The sequence below is a fragment of the Lissotriton vulgaris genome, unplaced genomic scaffold (assembly GCF_964263255.1).
Source record: "Lissotriton vulgaris unplaced genomic scaffold, aLisVul1.2 SCAFFOLD_1181, whole genome shotgun sequence".
In the NCBI taxonomy this organism is placed as follows: Eukaryota; Metazoa; Chordata; class Amphibia; order Caudata; family Salamandridae; genus Lissotriton; species Lissotriton vulgaris.
Genome location: NW_028243976.1, coordinates 284577 through 297966, shown reverse-complemented (window position 1 = coordinate 297966; position 13390 = coordinate 284577). Strand labels below are relative to the sequence as shown.

Sequence of the window (13390 nt, the reverse complement as noted above, 5' to 3'; positions counted from 1 at the left end):
AAGAAACTGTGGGAAAGGAACAGAGGTGTATAGCGAAGTCATGAATGGTGGTGAAGTTGTGGATGGTAGTGATCAGTGTGATTGTTCAGTAGGTGGAAAGAGCAGTGCTTTTGGCAGAAGTATGAAGAAACCTAAGAAGTTAGAAGATTACGTCTGTAGTGTATAAAATGTTATTATTCTTTTATTGTAAAAAAAGATGCCTTATCTAGTTGTAAGAATTTGTAAATGTATCTTTTATGTGTTTATAGTTATTTGTGTCTATTATTATTTTTGTATTGTGTAATAGTTTTTATCTTAGTTTGTATTGGTAGAAATGTGGGGGGTAGAATTAGAATGTTGTTTCCCTTCCATGCATTGAAGAGGGGGATTAGGATGTTTTGTATTCAGATGATGCTGCGCTCACCCTCTCCTGGACAGGTTCATGAAGCTGTATGAGATTGCTCAATAAAATACTTTTCAACTGTGAATGCTATAAATGGTGTTCGAGAGGGTTACTATGGCTGCTCTGTTCAGAGAGCAGGGCAGGGGAGCAGTGGTGAGTACACTGTAAGTGCACATGACTGTTTGGCCGGCAGTCTCGGGCAGGCCAAACCACCATGAGCACTTTGCATGCTCTCCACCCAGGCTGCATTACAGCCAGGGTGGAGAACATGCCCTGGCCCCCACTGCCTGTCTGAGTGCAAAACCAGGGCACTACGAATAACCACAGCATTGTGATTGGCTTAGTGGAGCCCGGATGTGCTTCCTGTTCTGGTGTTCTGGACGAGGAGAGGAGGAGGAGAGATGAAGCGGTATAGTACGTTTTTTTCTTTTTTTTAGATCCCCTGACCCTATCTTACCCCCAGCCCCGCCACCCGCTATTTGTGCCGGTCACCATTGCCTGGGCCCCTGGTACGGGCCGCCTGGCGGGCGGGCAGGAAGCGACGGCGCCGACCATAGCCGTTCGGGTCCTGCAGGTTTGCGTTGGCGTTTCTCTTGCCAGACTTGTAGCTCAAGTTGGAAAGCATACTGGCAAGGTTCCGCATCTGGCATTTCCCCTGGGGGCAAGCTCCTCGCTTGGGAATGGGCTGCGGGCGATTGCGCTTCTCTCTCCGGCGAGGCACGGCCCTGTGAGAGGAAAACATTCACAAGATTCAGAACACGCCCTGGGGATTCCGGGCAGGTATTGCAGCAGCGCCATTTTTGGACACCTCAGCAGGGCCAGTGTGCTCACACTCGCCCGAGAGAGACAAAGAGCGAAAGGGAGGAGCAAAAGGAAAGGAGGGGGTCAACACAGAAGGGGTGAAAGCAGGGGAGAGAGGGAAGGAGACAAACAGCGAGTGAGAGACAGATCCGTACCCGTGGAGAGAGCTGAAGGCACCGCCTGCCTCCTTGGCAGCCAGGGGCGCGGGCTCTCCCTCTGACCTCCGCGTCTGTAGAGCATTCAGACTCTTCAGGAAGGACGCCACTGGTGGCGGATAGCGCCTGGAAGGTCTGCAGAGGAGACAGTGAGGGAAATGAATATCAGTACCAGAATACTACACTCATTTGTTTACAGCTTAGTTTAAGTGTATAAGACGTGAGGGCCAAGTACTTCTATTGCTGTTTTAACAGAGACTAAGCGTGTTTTCTGCTGTGATATAAACAGAAGCATGAAACATCTCAGTAAGCCAGGACTCGTAAGTAAATTCTTCAAGTTTATTGTAGAGCTTTAAGGCGACCAGCAAAGCAAACGACAACCAGCAACTGCCAACCCTCTTCCCAACATTCCTGTTCTACCTCAGCAATGGTTGCCAAGGTGGGTCATGCGCCAACAGTTCTGAACCGAACCCTAACACATCTTTCCCTTTATAATAAAACGAAAACTACAAAACTACAAACCATCAATATAGAAAACGATAATACAATCTTGCATATCTTACACACTGTAACCTATAAATATAAACAGGGATAAAGGAGAAAAAATAATACCATTTTAGTGCACACTAAAAACATGTAAAATGGATCAAAAAGGAAACCCACATAATCCTTGAAACGAAAAGGTACCTTCCTCATCCTCACGGACCTTCTTGAGGCCGTACCTTCCTGATTCTGTAAGTCTTCAGGGTCATTTTTGGACTGCTCATACCCTTCACTGCATTTCCCTTTTTGCTTGGCCCAGGTCTATTTGTTCCACCATTTCCCATCACTTAGCTTCACCCACTATCCTTGACCACCTCAATTTCCATCAGCTGGGCGATGGAAATTAGCCACAAAAACTGGTAGTCTTACTTTTACCCAATCCCCTTTGTTAAAAAGAGATTGCTGTCTACCTTTTATCAAATCTGTGCTAGCATACTTCTCCGGAACCTTCCTATGTCTGTCCTTGACATGCTCGAGTTTAGCATGTGACACTTTCAAATCATTCTTCCAAGGTCTTACTAATGTGGTGGCCGCCATCCTCCCCTTCAACTAAACAAAAGGTGAGACATTGGTGGTAGCACATGGGGTGGTGTGCAATGCCCACAACAAATCAATAAGTTCTCTCTACCAATTCTACCCATTACCCCTGACATTGGAATGTTATCCCTGATGATTCTGTTGTAGCGTGTCACTAAACCATTACTGCGAGGTTGGTTAAGAGAAAGAGTAATGTGCTGTATTCACCATTGAGACAAAAATCTCTGAAACTCCTTGGAAGTAAATTGCATCCCATTGTCCGTGATAAGTTCAATTGGTGCGCCATCCTTAGAGAACAAGGACTGCAAAAACTCCAATAGTTTTTCTGTGTTAGCTGATTTCATAGACTGTACCTCTGGCGACCGTGTGCCGTAATCCACAAGTACCAACCCATACCTACTACGTTCTCTCAAAACATACATGGGCCCAATAACATCCAGACCCGACTTAAACCATGATTTATCTGGAGCAGAAAATGCTTCAACCGGCTAGGAAAAGTCACTTGGGACTTGTCACTCACAGCGCAAGCCATGCAATACCTGAAAAAATGCTCCACACTCCGATCCAATCCCGACCACCAGAACAATTTCCTGATTCTCCTCTTCATGGCTCTAATACCAACATCTTTGTTGTGAGCCAAAGCTAAAATCTTGCCTTGCACATTCAACGGCACCACCAACAAATCAGACCTCCTCATCACGTAATTCTTTATACACAACTCAGGAAATACATGTTTGTAGGAATTCACACTTGAACTGGAATCTTTTGGCATCCATCCTTTGCCCAACATTTCCACCACTGCTTGCATCATCTTATCGCCCAACACTGCTTCTCTCCACTCTCCTTCAGAGATACACACCAAAACCAGCCTCTTCTAGAGATAGATGGGGGATGGGAGAACACTGCCTCACCCCCCAGCACAGTTCGTCCCTTAGAATTATGATAAATGCAGTTCATTTTAAACGCTTAATTGAATTTTTGCAGAAATATTTCACCAAAGTTGGTGCAGGTTAGTGCAGTGAATCTCTAGATACATGCAGGGCCGGCCTTAGGCATGTGCAAGCTGTGCACCTGCACAGGGCCACCAAATCCCAGGGGCCACCACATCAATATATATCCTTAATATAATAGTCCTCTGAGGATGGATACATATTTGTGTGGCGGCCCCTGGCAGGGATTTGGTGGCCTCTAGCTCTATACAACTTCCAAACACCATGACCCCCCCCCTTCACTGGCCTCCGCGCTCCGCCCCACTCGGACCCCCTCTTCCGGGGCCCCCTACCTACGCTCCCTGCCCAGGGCCACCATGAACCTAGAGCCGCCCCTGATACATGTTTCTGGATATAATCCTTTACCAGTAGAGATAAAAAACGAAATTCATCTGGTGTTGCTGAGAAAGCTGCCACAATCCTCTCAGGTCTCAGTACTTCTCACTGGCACGCTGGTGCATCTCTAAAAGCCCGTCAGCTCAATGGCTCAAGGGAGCCTTTTCAAACAGAAGGGGGGTAGGAGCACACTGCCTCACCTCCCAGCACAGTTCGCCACATAGCATTATGGCATGCAGTTCACTTTAAATGCTTACTTGAATTTTTGCTTGAGTGTTTCACCAAAGTTAGTGCAGGTTAGTGTTGTGAATCTCTAGAAACATTTTCTGGATATAATCCTTCATCAGTAGAGATAAAAAACAAAAAAATCATCTAGTGTTGCTGAAAAAGCTGCCATAATCTTTTCAGGTCTCAGTACCTCTCACTGTCACACAGGTGCATCTCCAACAGCTTGTCAGCTCAATGGCTCAGGAGAGCCTTGTCAAACAGAAGGAGGATGGGAGCACACTGCCTCACCTCTCAGCACAGTTCGCCCCTTAGCATTAATGTAAATGCAGTTCACTTTAAATGCTTACTTGAATTTTTGCTGACATGTTCATAAAAGTTGGTGCAGGTTAGTGCTGTGCATCTCTAGACACATGTTTCTGCATATAATCCTTCATCAGTAGAGATAAAAAATTAAACCATTACTGAGAGGATGGTAAAGAGAAGTAGTAATGTGCTTTATCCCCCAATGAGACAAAAAAGTCTCTGAAACGCTTTGGAAGTAAATTGCACCCCATTGTCCGTGATGAGTTTAACTGGTGCTGTTATAAGGCTTATAGGTCCATTGTTGACAATTGCTAAATTAGCATATGTTTCGCTGCCATTAACCGGCTTTTGCGCACAACACTGCAAGCATCTATTTCTCAATACTTATTTGTGCCCCCTTTTACAGATGAGAACTGTCTGCTTTGCAGGTTCTTTGCTGTGCTCTGAGGATTAGTCTGAACATGATGTTCAAGGTTAAACAACAATCCCCCTTGTTATTCTGTTCTGATCTGTCCCTCGCACCTTGTCAGGGGGTCACGGTGCACGTAGTCGCACAGGCAAGCGCTGAGTTGCTGCAAGACTACATTTCCCGGCAGCACTGGCGCAAGCATCACGTTGGATGCAGCGTCTCTGCACATCTCACGTGATGCAGACATGGCAGATTTAGCGAAGCGGCATGGAGAAGACGCTGCAGATTGTTCTGCTTTGTTGGAGGTTTCTTTAGCCGCAGCTCGTGGTGGGGTAAGAGTGCCTTGAGCACCGCGTTCCATATCCCCTTTTTTCTGGATTCCGTTTACACTTTCTATCACTTGTAGGTGACGCTGATTTACTGGAGGGTCAGTGCACGAATTCCCAGACGTTTTGCTAAGCTGTATTAGCGAAGGAAAGAAACTACAGATCCTGCAACTTGCTTTGGCCTGATATCTGTTCTACGTTATTTGTGGCTTATTTGTAGTATTAGATTTCCTAACGTTGGTGAACTTTCATAATTCTTCAAAGTTCATGCGGGGGAAAGTCTTATCTATTTTTACATTTACTGGAACAGGGGTTGTAATACCGTTCAGCCTGTGATACTATATTAATGCGGGGAGAGTGACGTAACTCTTCTCGTGTTCGTTGATGCTAAATGTTATGGCTGCTTTCAAACATTGCTGCCTGTTATTTCTGCATTCAAATATTGCTGACTATTGGAGCGCAACTCTTTGGGTTCTTTCCAAGTGTTTGATGTCATTCTCTGCTGCTGCTCAACGTTGTTCTGTTCCTCTTATTGTAATCCTCCACAGGGGTGTCTATACCGTGAATCTGGTGTGAGCCATTGAAAGTACCTCTTTATCACAGGTAGACATCACAGGGGATCCTAGTGTGGTTTTATGTGTTATCGACATAGAAGGTCTTGTTCTTATTGACCTTTTATGTTTTTTCCAGCAATCTGTATGATACTGAGAGGTGCACGCTCAACACCCCTGTGTTTCCAGACTACGTTTATTTTTCTTAACAGGTTAGTGGAAGTATGGGTAACAAGGGAGAGTAAGAGATGGGGAGGTGTTTCAGAACGAGTAGTAATTACCTCTTTTGTGTCTTGTTACAGGTCTCCCTCCCTGTTGTCCCCATCCTTCCCTTCCCCCACTTAACCACCCTTTAGTCTGTGTGTGTACATATCCAGACTTGGGGCTGTTGAGAGGTGGACCCCTTTAGAGCATTGGTTCGATCCTGAGGATACGTTCAGGCCTGGGACACACCTAGACATACTAGGCTTCACACAGCTGCACCTCTGGAAATCCTGTACTTTAATATTGAAAATACAAGCTGTTTTGACACACACAGAGAAACACCTTTCCAGAGGGAACACCCGCGTTTGTCCTGCGATGTGAACATGGTTGATGACCAACTAACTATGAGGCAACAAGCTGGTAAGGTAGCCTCTGTTTGCTTTGTCATCCTGAAATGGTTGAAAAAAATTCTGTGGATGCTTCCTTTGCCCACTCAAAGAACAGTAGTACAAGTTCTTATAACATCTAGACCAGACTACTGAAACGTTCTGTACTTGGGAGTGGGCAAGGAAGTGCTAACCAGGTTACAGGTGGTACAAAACACTGCCGCCAGAATGCTTTGCAATCTTCCTATAAGAACATCTGCCTCAGCCGCATTACGTGATCTCCACTGGTTGAAAATTGAGAATCGCGTTAAGTTTACAACTCTATGCTATATGCATAGGATCAACGCTGGAGTAGCGCCTCACTATCTTCAGGCCTTAGTGCATCAATACCGACCTACGCGCTCCCTTCGATCCGCTAATCAGCACAATTTTCAAATTCTGAGGATTAAAAGAACCAGAATGGGTGGACGCTAATTTTCCCATCTGGCTCCAGTTCTTTGGAATTCTATCCCTTTTTTGCTTCGCATTGAGCCACAGTATCAGAAGTTCTGCAACGACTTAAAAACTCGGCTTTTTAATCAATAGATTCTCCTTCTGCACTGAGCTTTCTGTTCTTTTCATTTTTGCGTTCCTAGCACCGGGAAACCTTCGGGTAGCTGTTGCGCTGAATACATTTAATTAATAATAATAATAATAATAATAATAATAATAACATTGCATCTAGGCCGTAAGGTATGGGGGTCCGCTGAAAAAGCCCAGCGGTCTTCTGTTTTATAATAAACTATTTCTTGTCACGGGGAGGGTGGTTAAGTCGTTCCGTCCTTTTCCATTGTTTTCTATAACATGACCTCCCCGTTTGTATTCTATGGAATTGTAACAATACTGACTATATTGTGTTTATGCATTCTGCTGCTAGTATTGGCCTGTGTACTGTACCATAGAGCGCGTTAGTTGAAATAAACATTTTAAACAATACTGCGTCTCTAATTACTCCCATTGTGGACAAGTATGAGTGGCTGAACGAAAGAGTGTCTGGCTCTCGCGATTCCCAAGATAGGGTTACGTGTTCTGGGTTGTCTAATCATTGAAAGCTGTGCTGTAGACGGAGAACGAATGAGACACTATAGCTAGTCAGTAAGGGATTTTGGGTACGGATGTGGTAGGTCGGTACACCACCTATTCACTGAGGTCCTGTTTTCCTGTGCATAGTTCTGTGTATGTGCAGAATCTCTGCAACATGGCGCCACCACCGTTGGTTCTTATCTGAAAGACACTTGAGTAGTGCTTGTGCTTTTCCATGATACCATCACATCCGCCTCCGGAGGCGGATGTGACGAGAATACCTCCTATATTTTTTTATAGGTTCTTTCAAGCTTGAAGTTACGTAAAAAAAGGTTACTCTCTATTATTAGCCCATGCTGTGCTGTTTACGTTAAGTTGTACTTCCTACTTTCGTGATGGGCACGAGATTGCCGCACACAGTCGTAACCTGCTCAGAGACTATTTAAGGAATTATGGGGTCCCTGATACTGGGGTTGATCTAATTTTTGTAGTTGAAACGGATCCTACGTATCCATTCGAGGTCTTTCATTCTTCGGTCACTTTTCTGGCAGTTGAAGCGGATGATAATCTGTTTGATGAGCATGCTGCCACTGGGATGCCGGTTGCATTTCGTCCATATCAAACCCTAGAGGTTCCTCTATCAGCTTGGCTACACAGTATTTGGTTTAATGGCGCCCTTCCTCACTCATTTACATCTGCTCAGTTAGGTCCTTTATCAACTGAAGGAGCCTCATGCTGGTGTTAGCTGGGTATGCACCGCATTCACGTGCGTTAATAAATGCTAATCTCGATGCGTTGCGGGTCTTGCATACTTCTTTAATTTGTTTACATAGCGCTGTTATACAGTCCCGTACTTTTCAGGCAGCTCCACCAGGGGCTGTTGGGACTGGTGGTGTGACTATCAGTCCCGTTATGGTTTATTCAGTTATGGGCAAGCGTTCGACAAATAAGGATGAACTGCCTTATTGGCTTGCAAAAAAATGTGGACAGCTTGAAGCTATTTTTCATAATACCTCTCCTGTAGAGAAACACAGAATTTTAACAATTAGATTGCCTCAAGATTTGCTTCCACAGTTAGGTGATTGTAACACCTTGGGAAAGGTGTTTGCAGCTGTATGCTTGAAGTGTTTCAGCACACCATCAATGACTGTCCTCCCCTCCGTGATAAAACGTGTTCAGGATGAACACGGCGCTGAAGCGGCTGTGGAATTGGGGATGCGTCTAGTGGGGGCATTCAACGTCGTGGCTGATATGATCCTTACCAATGTCAAGGGTGATGCTGTGAGCTCTCAAGTCGCTAACGGCTTGGCAGCGGTCCCTGAGATGGACAAACCAATCAAATTACCAACAATTATTGCAAAGGCTTTTAATACCATTGGCCGCAATAGTTTAAGAAAAAAACGTTTACTTAATTGCAAACACGGGCTAAATTTCATCCTAAGGTCCCATCTGATACAGATGGGCGCCCAGTCTTTTCTAAAAAAGAACTGGAGAATTTAGAAAAAGGGGCAAGAACAACAACAGAAACAAGTTCCCAGACTCGTGAATCTTCTGAACGTACTTATGACTTGCGCGACTGCGCGAAAATTAAGACTCCTGATAGATTTCAAGTCCCTGATCAGCGTTCTCCTCGTTGTTCACAGGACACATCGGGCTCTCAAGCTGCTGGTGGAGATCGCCAGGATCGTGGCAAGAATCAGCAAGTTCCAAGGGACGTGATCAGACTCATCAGTTTGACGGCAAGGGGAAACAGGAAGAGCAACCACGTTTCCGACCCCCCTTTTCAGAAGAAAAAAGTTGCTTCTTTAACAGCGAGATATGCCTCCGACAGTGGGAACACATTTACTGGATTGGACTTGGGCGGTAACCCTGCTAGGCAGGGCAGAGGAAGTTACAATAGTGCGGGAGGCAATGCGTCCTTGTTTGGAGGTGAGAGCAACTGAAACTTTTATTACTGTAGAGACAGCCGACACATGGGTAGCACCCCCCACCCCCCGTAACGGCTGTATGAAATAGTTTTTCGTATAGAGGATGACATTGAGCCTGTTATTACTGGGATTTTTTGGGAAAATCTGACCGCTTCCTTTGACATTTTGCTAGGGGACTGGCCCCCACCTTTGGCCTGGCCGCGGCACGCGGGCAAGACGTGATACTTCTGAGTTTTTCACGTTACGTTCTAAAAGAACATGCAGAATCTGTGTGGCTAAGTGGGCTTTAGCCTTTGTTTTGGCCGTGTACCGTAATCAATTTGGCTGGGATAAAGATTCACCGCCACATGACATTCCTTTATGGTCAATGCCTCAACCGCAACCCCAATATCCTATCAAACGGGAAGCTAAAGGTCCTGTTGCCGACATTCTCACTCAGTTGGAATATCAAGGAGTGATTGAGACATGTATATTGCTAATGAATATTTAGCTCTTTACAGTATCCAAACCTGATGGGCCATATCGCATAGTTTTTGATTACCGGCATTTGAACGCCCATTGCTGGACCTTTGCGGTACAAAATACCAATAGCTGTGCCTTGGTGGACAGCCTTGCTTGTAAAAAATACAAGAAGACAGTGGATGTTTCAAATGGTTTTTACAGCCATAATCTGCCCCCTGAATGCAGCCAATGAACCACATTCACAACGGGGTGGGTCCAGAAAAAAATATCAGCGTCTACCAATGGGCTATAAAAACATCCCGGAGTATTCTCTGCACGTGTTGTCTCTTTGTCAGACAGCATTGACCCGGATGCATATTTGTATGTTGATGATATCTATCTCACAGACAATTAATTATGGCCGCATCTGTGTCGAGTTGACGGCATAATTCTGCATTTTGCAGATTACGGTTATAAGTTTAATTTTGCCAAGTCTCACATTGCATGTTATGCGATCCTCTTCTAGGGCTACAAGCTCAACAATGAGGGTCGAGGCCTGGCTACTCATTTCCTGGAGAAAAGCACACAGATGCAATCTCCAACTACACTGAAAAAACTTCAGTCTTTGCTGGGATTTTTAAATTTCGGATGTACTTATATTCCCAATTATGCCCAGCGTATCAAGCTATTTTATGCTTTGATACAACCTACTTTTTCAAAAGCCAGCATGTTACCGGAACATTCTGCTTTTTTACTTTCTTTGCAATCTGATTTGCTTAAATCTAAATACTTGTTAACACATGACAACCACACTAACCTGGTGATACAAATAGTACCAGGCGCAGTGGGTTTCACTTACTTGACGTACAATGAAGGAGACACAGTGCCAATCGCATACAAGTCACATTTGTCCACTTTGGCCGAAATGAGGTTTTCAACTCTCGAGAAAGTTTTGACAGCAGTCCAAATGGCGGTTCTGAAAGAACGTGCCTTGACACAGGGAAAACGCATTTTGGTGGTTACACCATATCCTGCTTTAGAGGCAGTTACAAAGGCAGGTGTGCCAAACTCAAAAGCTTTGCATCCCGATGGATTGAATGTGCTACTTCTTTGACATCCCCGGGTGTCACTTTTATCTTTGATACTTCTCTTCAGACACAGGAGTTCTTGCACTATGAACATGTTCATCCACCTCCCTTGTCTTAACTTTCTTTGGAAGACTATGCATGTATTATTTACACCGATGGTTTGGCTCAACCAGCCACGGATTCTAAACATGCTTACTCAGCAGCGAGTGCTATAGTTATAGTTACAATGGTGAATGGCGAATTCAAATCTTCCATAGTGCATACTCAGGCAATGGGAGACTGTACTGCACAGTTAGCTGAGCTCCGTGCCTTAGTTCTTGCTCTTTAGTTTGCTGATCCAAACGTTTTGACTCTTATTGTCTACTATTCTTATTACTGTGTTCAGTCTTTCAATGACAACTTATTCTTCTGGTCTCAAAATGGTTATCAAGACTCTAAAGGCAGCACAATTAAGCATAAAACTTTTTGAGCTTGAGTGGCAGATCTTAAATAACGTTTGCCACTTACACATGTAATACATACTCTTGGCCACCAGCGTGTCAGGGCACACGCTGGTGGAAATAGTTTGGCTGATGATGCAGCCAAATCTGCAGTAGCCACATGTTTCCCATAGCAGCCATTACTAGATCCATTGCAAAGATTGATAATTACATTTTGGCAGCGATAGCTGGGTTTCCCTTTCAAAGTATTCTTATCAGTTAACTCCCAAATGAGTTCCTTTTACTAGAATACCAGACATTAGAGATCGGCTGATACCCAACGCGGACCTTAGACACTTTGATTAAAACCGCACATGAAGGCATGACCTCAGCGCTTGCTGGAATATCTGCTGCAGTTTCTATTTTGCAGCAGCGGTACTGGTGGCGTGGTTTACATAAACAAACCCACAATTATGTGCTTTCTTGTGACATCTGACAACAGATTAAGCCATCTGTGGTTACACGCCCCCCACAAAGACCACTTAGCATTGCTAATCGGCCTTTTGCTTTTGTGTACCTTAATCAGTGCGGTCTTTTCTCTTCAGATACTGCATATAAATATATTTTAGTTGCAATGGATTCGTGCACCAGATTACTTTGGGTTTGGCCACAACACAGTGCTGACGCTCGAACTGCCATCAGGGATTTCCATGTCTTTGTAGGAATTTTTTCCTGTGGCACCTTTCATTCTGACCATGGTCCAGCGTTCGCCTCTAAGGCGTACAAGGATGCTATGCAGTGTTTGGGGGTGCTGGTGCAATTTTCGTCTCCATATAGGCCTGAGGGAAACTCAATTGTGGAGCGGATGAATCGTGACTTAAAGCAGTCCTTGACAGCTAGAGTCTTAGGTACTGGCAGGAACTGGTTAGCACATTTGTATGGCGTCCAACGTGTACTTAATAATCTCCCTAGAAGACCTCTGGGTGGGCAGACCCCATACGAAATGCTCTTTGGCATTAAAATGTTTGTGCCAGACCTTGATGATCTAGACGTTGTTGCTGCTGTCGCAACCTTTCACATAGATAATCATTCTGCTATGTTACAGAATCTACAAGAGACTCGGCCAGCCTTGCTACTGAACATTTGTCTTTAGCAACTGATGCAGCGCAACGGAATCCAGTGGTTGGCTGGCTTCCTAAAGTTGGAGATTTGATCCGAGAAAAGGTGGAGAACAAAAAATAATTTGGTCTCTCTTACCGTGCACCGGTTCCAGTGCTTTGCCTGAAGGGTACTCGAACAGTTATTTTACCTCCTCTACCTGGTCGCTAAGACAACAGATACATCTCAGTGGACAATGTCAAGTTACAACATCTGGCCGATTCTGAATAGTGGGACACCTGCTGTATCCTGTCCCACAATTTCAAGAGATTGAGAAACTATAACATCTTCTAATTTGCCAAATGACACTGTTATCGAGATGGTCACTGATATTGAGCCTTCTACAGTTCCTCCAATAACAATTGATACGACGGAGATTGAATACACGTATCCCACAAGTGGCTCTGTCCATGATTTTACCGGATACTCCTTTGCATCGTGGCAGATATTTGTTTGATGTATCCTCCATGTCCTCAAGTGACCCAACAAAATTATCCACTTTTTTAACTTGGTTTAAAAAGACTGATTTGGTTTCTCCTTGGACATACATTTGGTTGACTCTATTTTTCTTTTTTCTTTTTATGTCCATTGGGTTTCTAACTGTATTTTTTCAACTCATAAATGGTCACTACTTGCCTGAACGTTTTGCTGCAAACGTTATCTATGGAATTCTGGCCCCACATTCGTCTTCGTACATCATGAAGCATGACCAGACTCTTGTTAACATTTCAGCATTCCCTGTTTCCGATTGTATTGTTTGGGATAAAGTGGGTTTCCAAATTCATGGTCCTACAGAGTGGATTTACATGCCGTACGTGTTTAGAGTCTCTATGGGTGAGGTGGTTACACAAGGCATTTGTTCAGATGATCGGGACGTGCATGCAAATCAAGCTTTGTTTTCAGATTTTAAATATTATGCTGATGCTGCTTTTGAAGCTGAAGACTTGAATATGAATTCTGGTAATTATGCTGCCCTCTTCTGTTATCAACATTATGGCCATCACTTCATACACAAGACTAGTGCATTACGCCCTGTCGTAAGTTACAATCAGTGGGAGCATTGACCCAGGCCAGTAAAGGGCAGCTCGAAAACATTAAAGAAGAAGTTTACCTACTTCACAGAATTTAGCCCATCCAATCCTGA

General features: G+C 44.5%; 1 protein-coding gene across 1 annotated transcript in view; it reads right to left on the bottom strand.

The window, feature by feature from the left end:
- Nucleotides 1–272: 272 nt before the first annotated feature.
- The window catches only part of LOC147668189 (uncharacterized), a 29348-nt gene continuing 16230 nt past the window's right edge, over nucleotides 273–13390 (bottom strand). The window contains exons 2-3 of the mRNA XM_086948716.1: nucleotides 1339–1473; nucleotides 273–1107 (exon numbers count right to left, since the gene is read on the bottom strand). Coding sequence (XP_086804842.1) covers nucleotides 858–1107; nucleotides 1339–1473 — 385 coding nt within the window. The 3' untranslated portion in view covers nucleotides 273–857. The remainder of the gene's footprint in view (nucleotides 1108–1338; nucleotides 1474–13390) is intronic.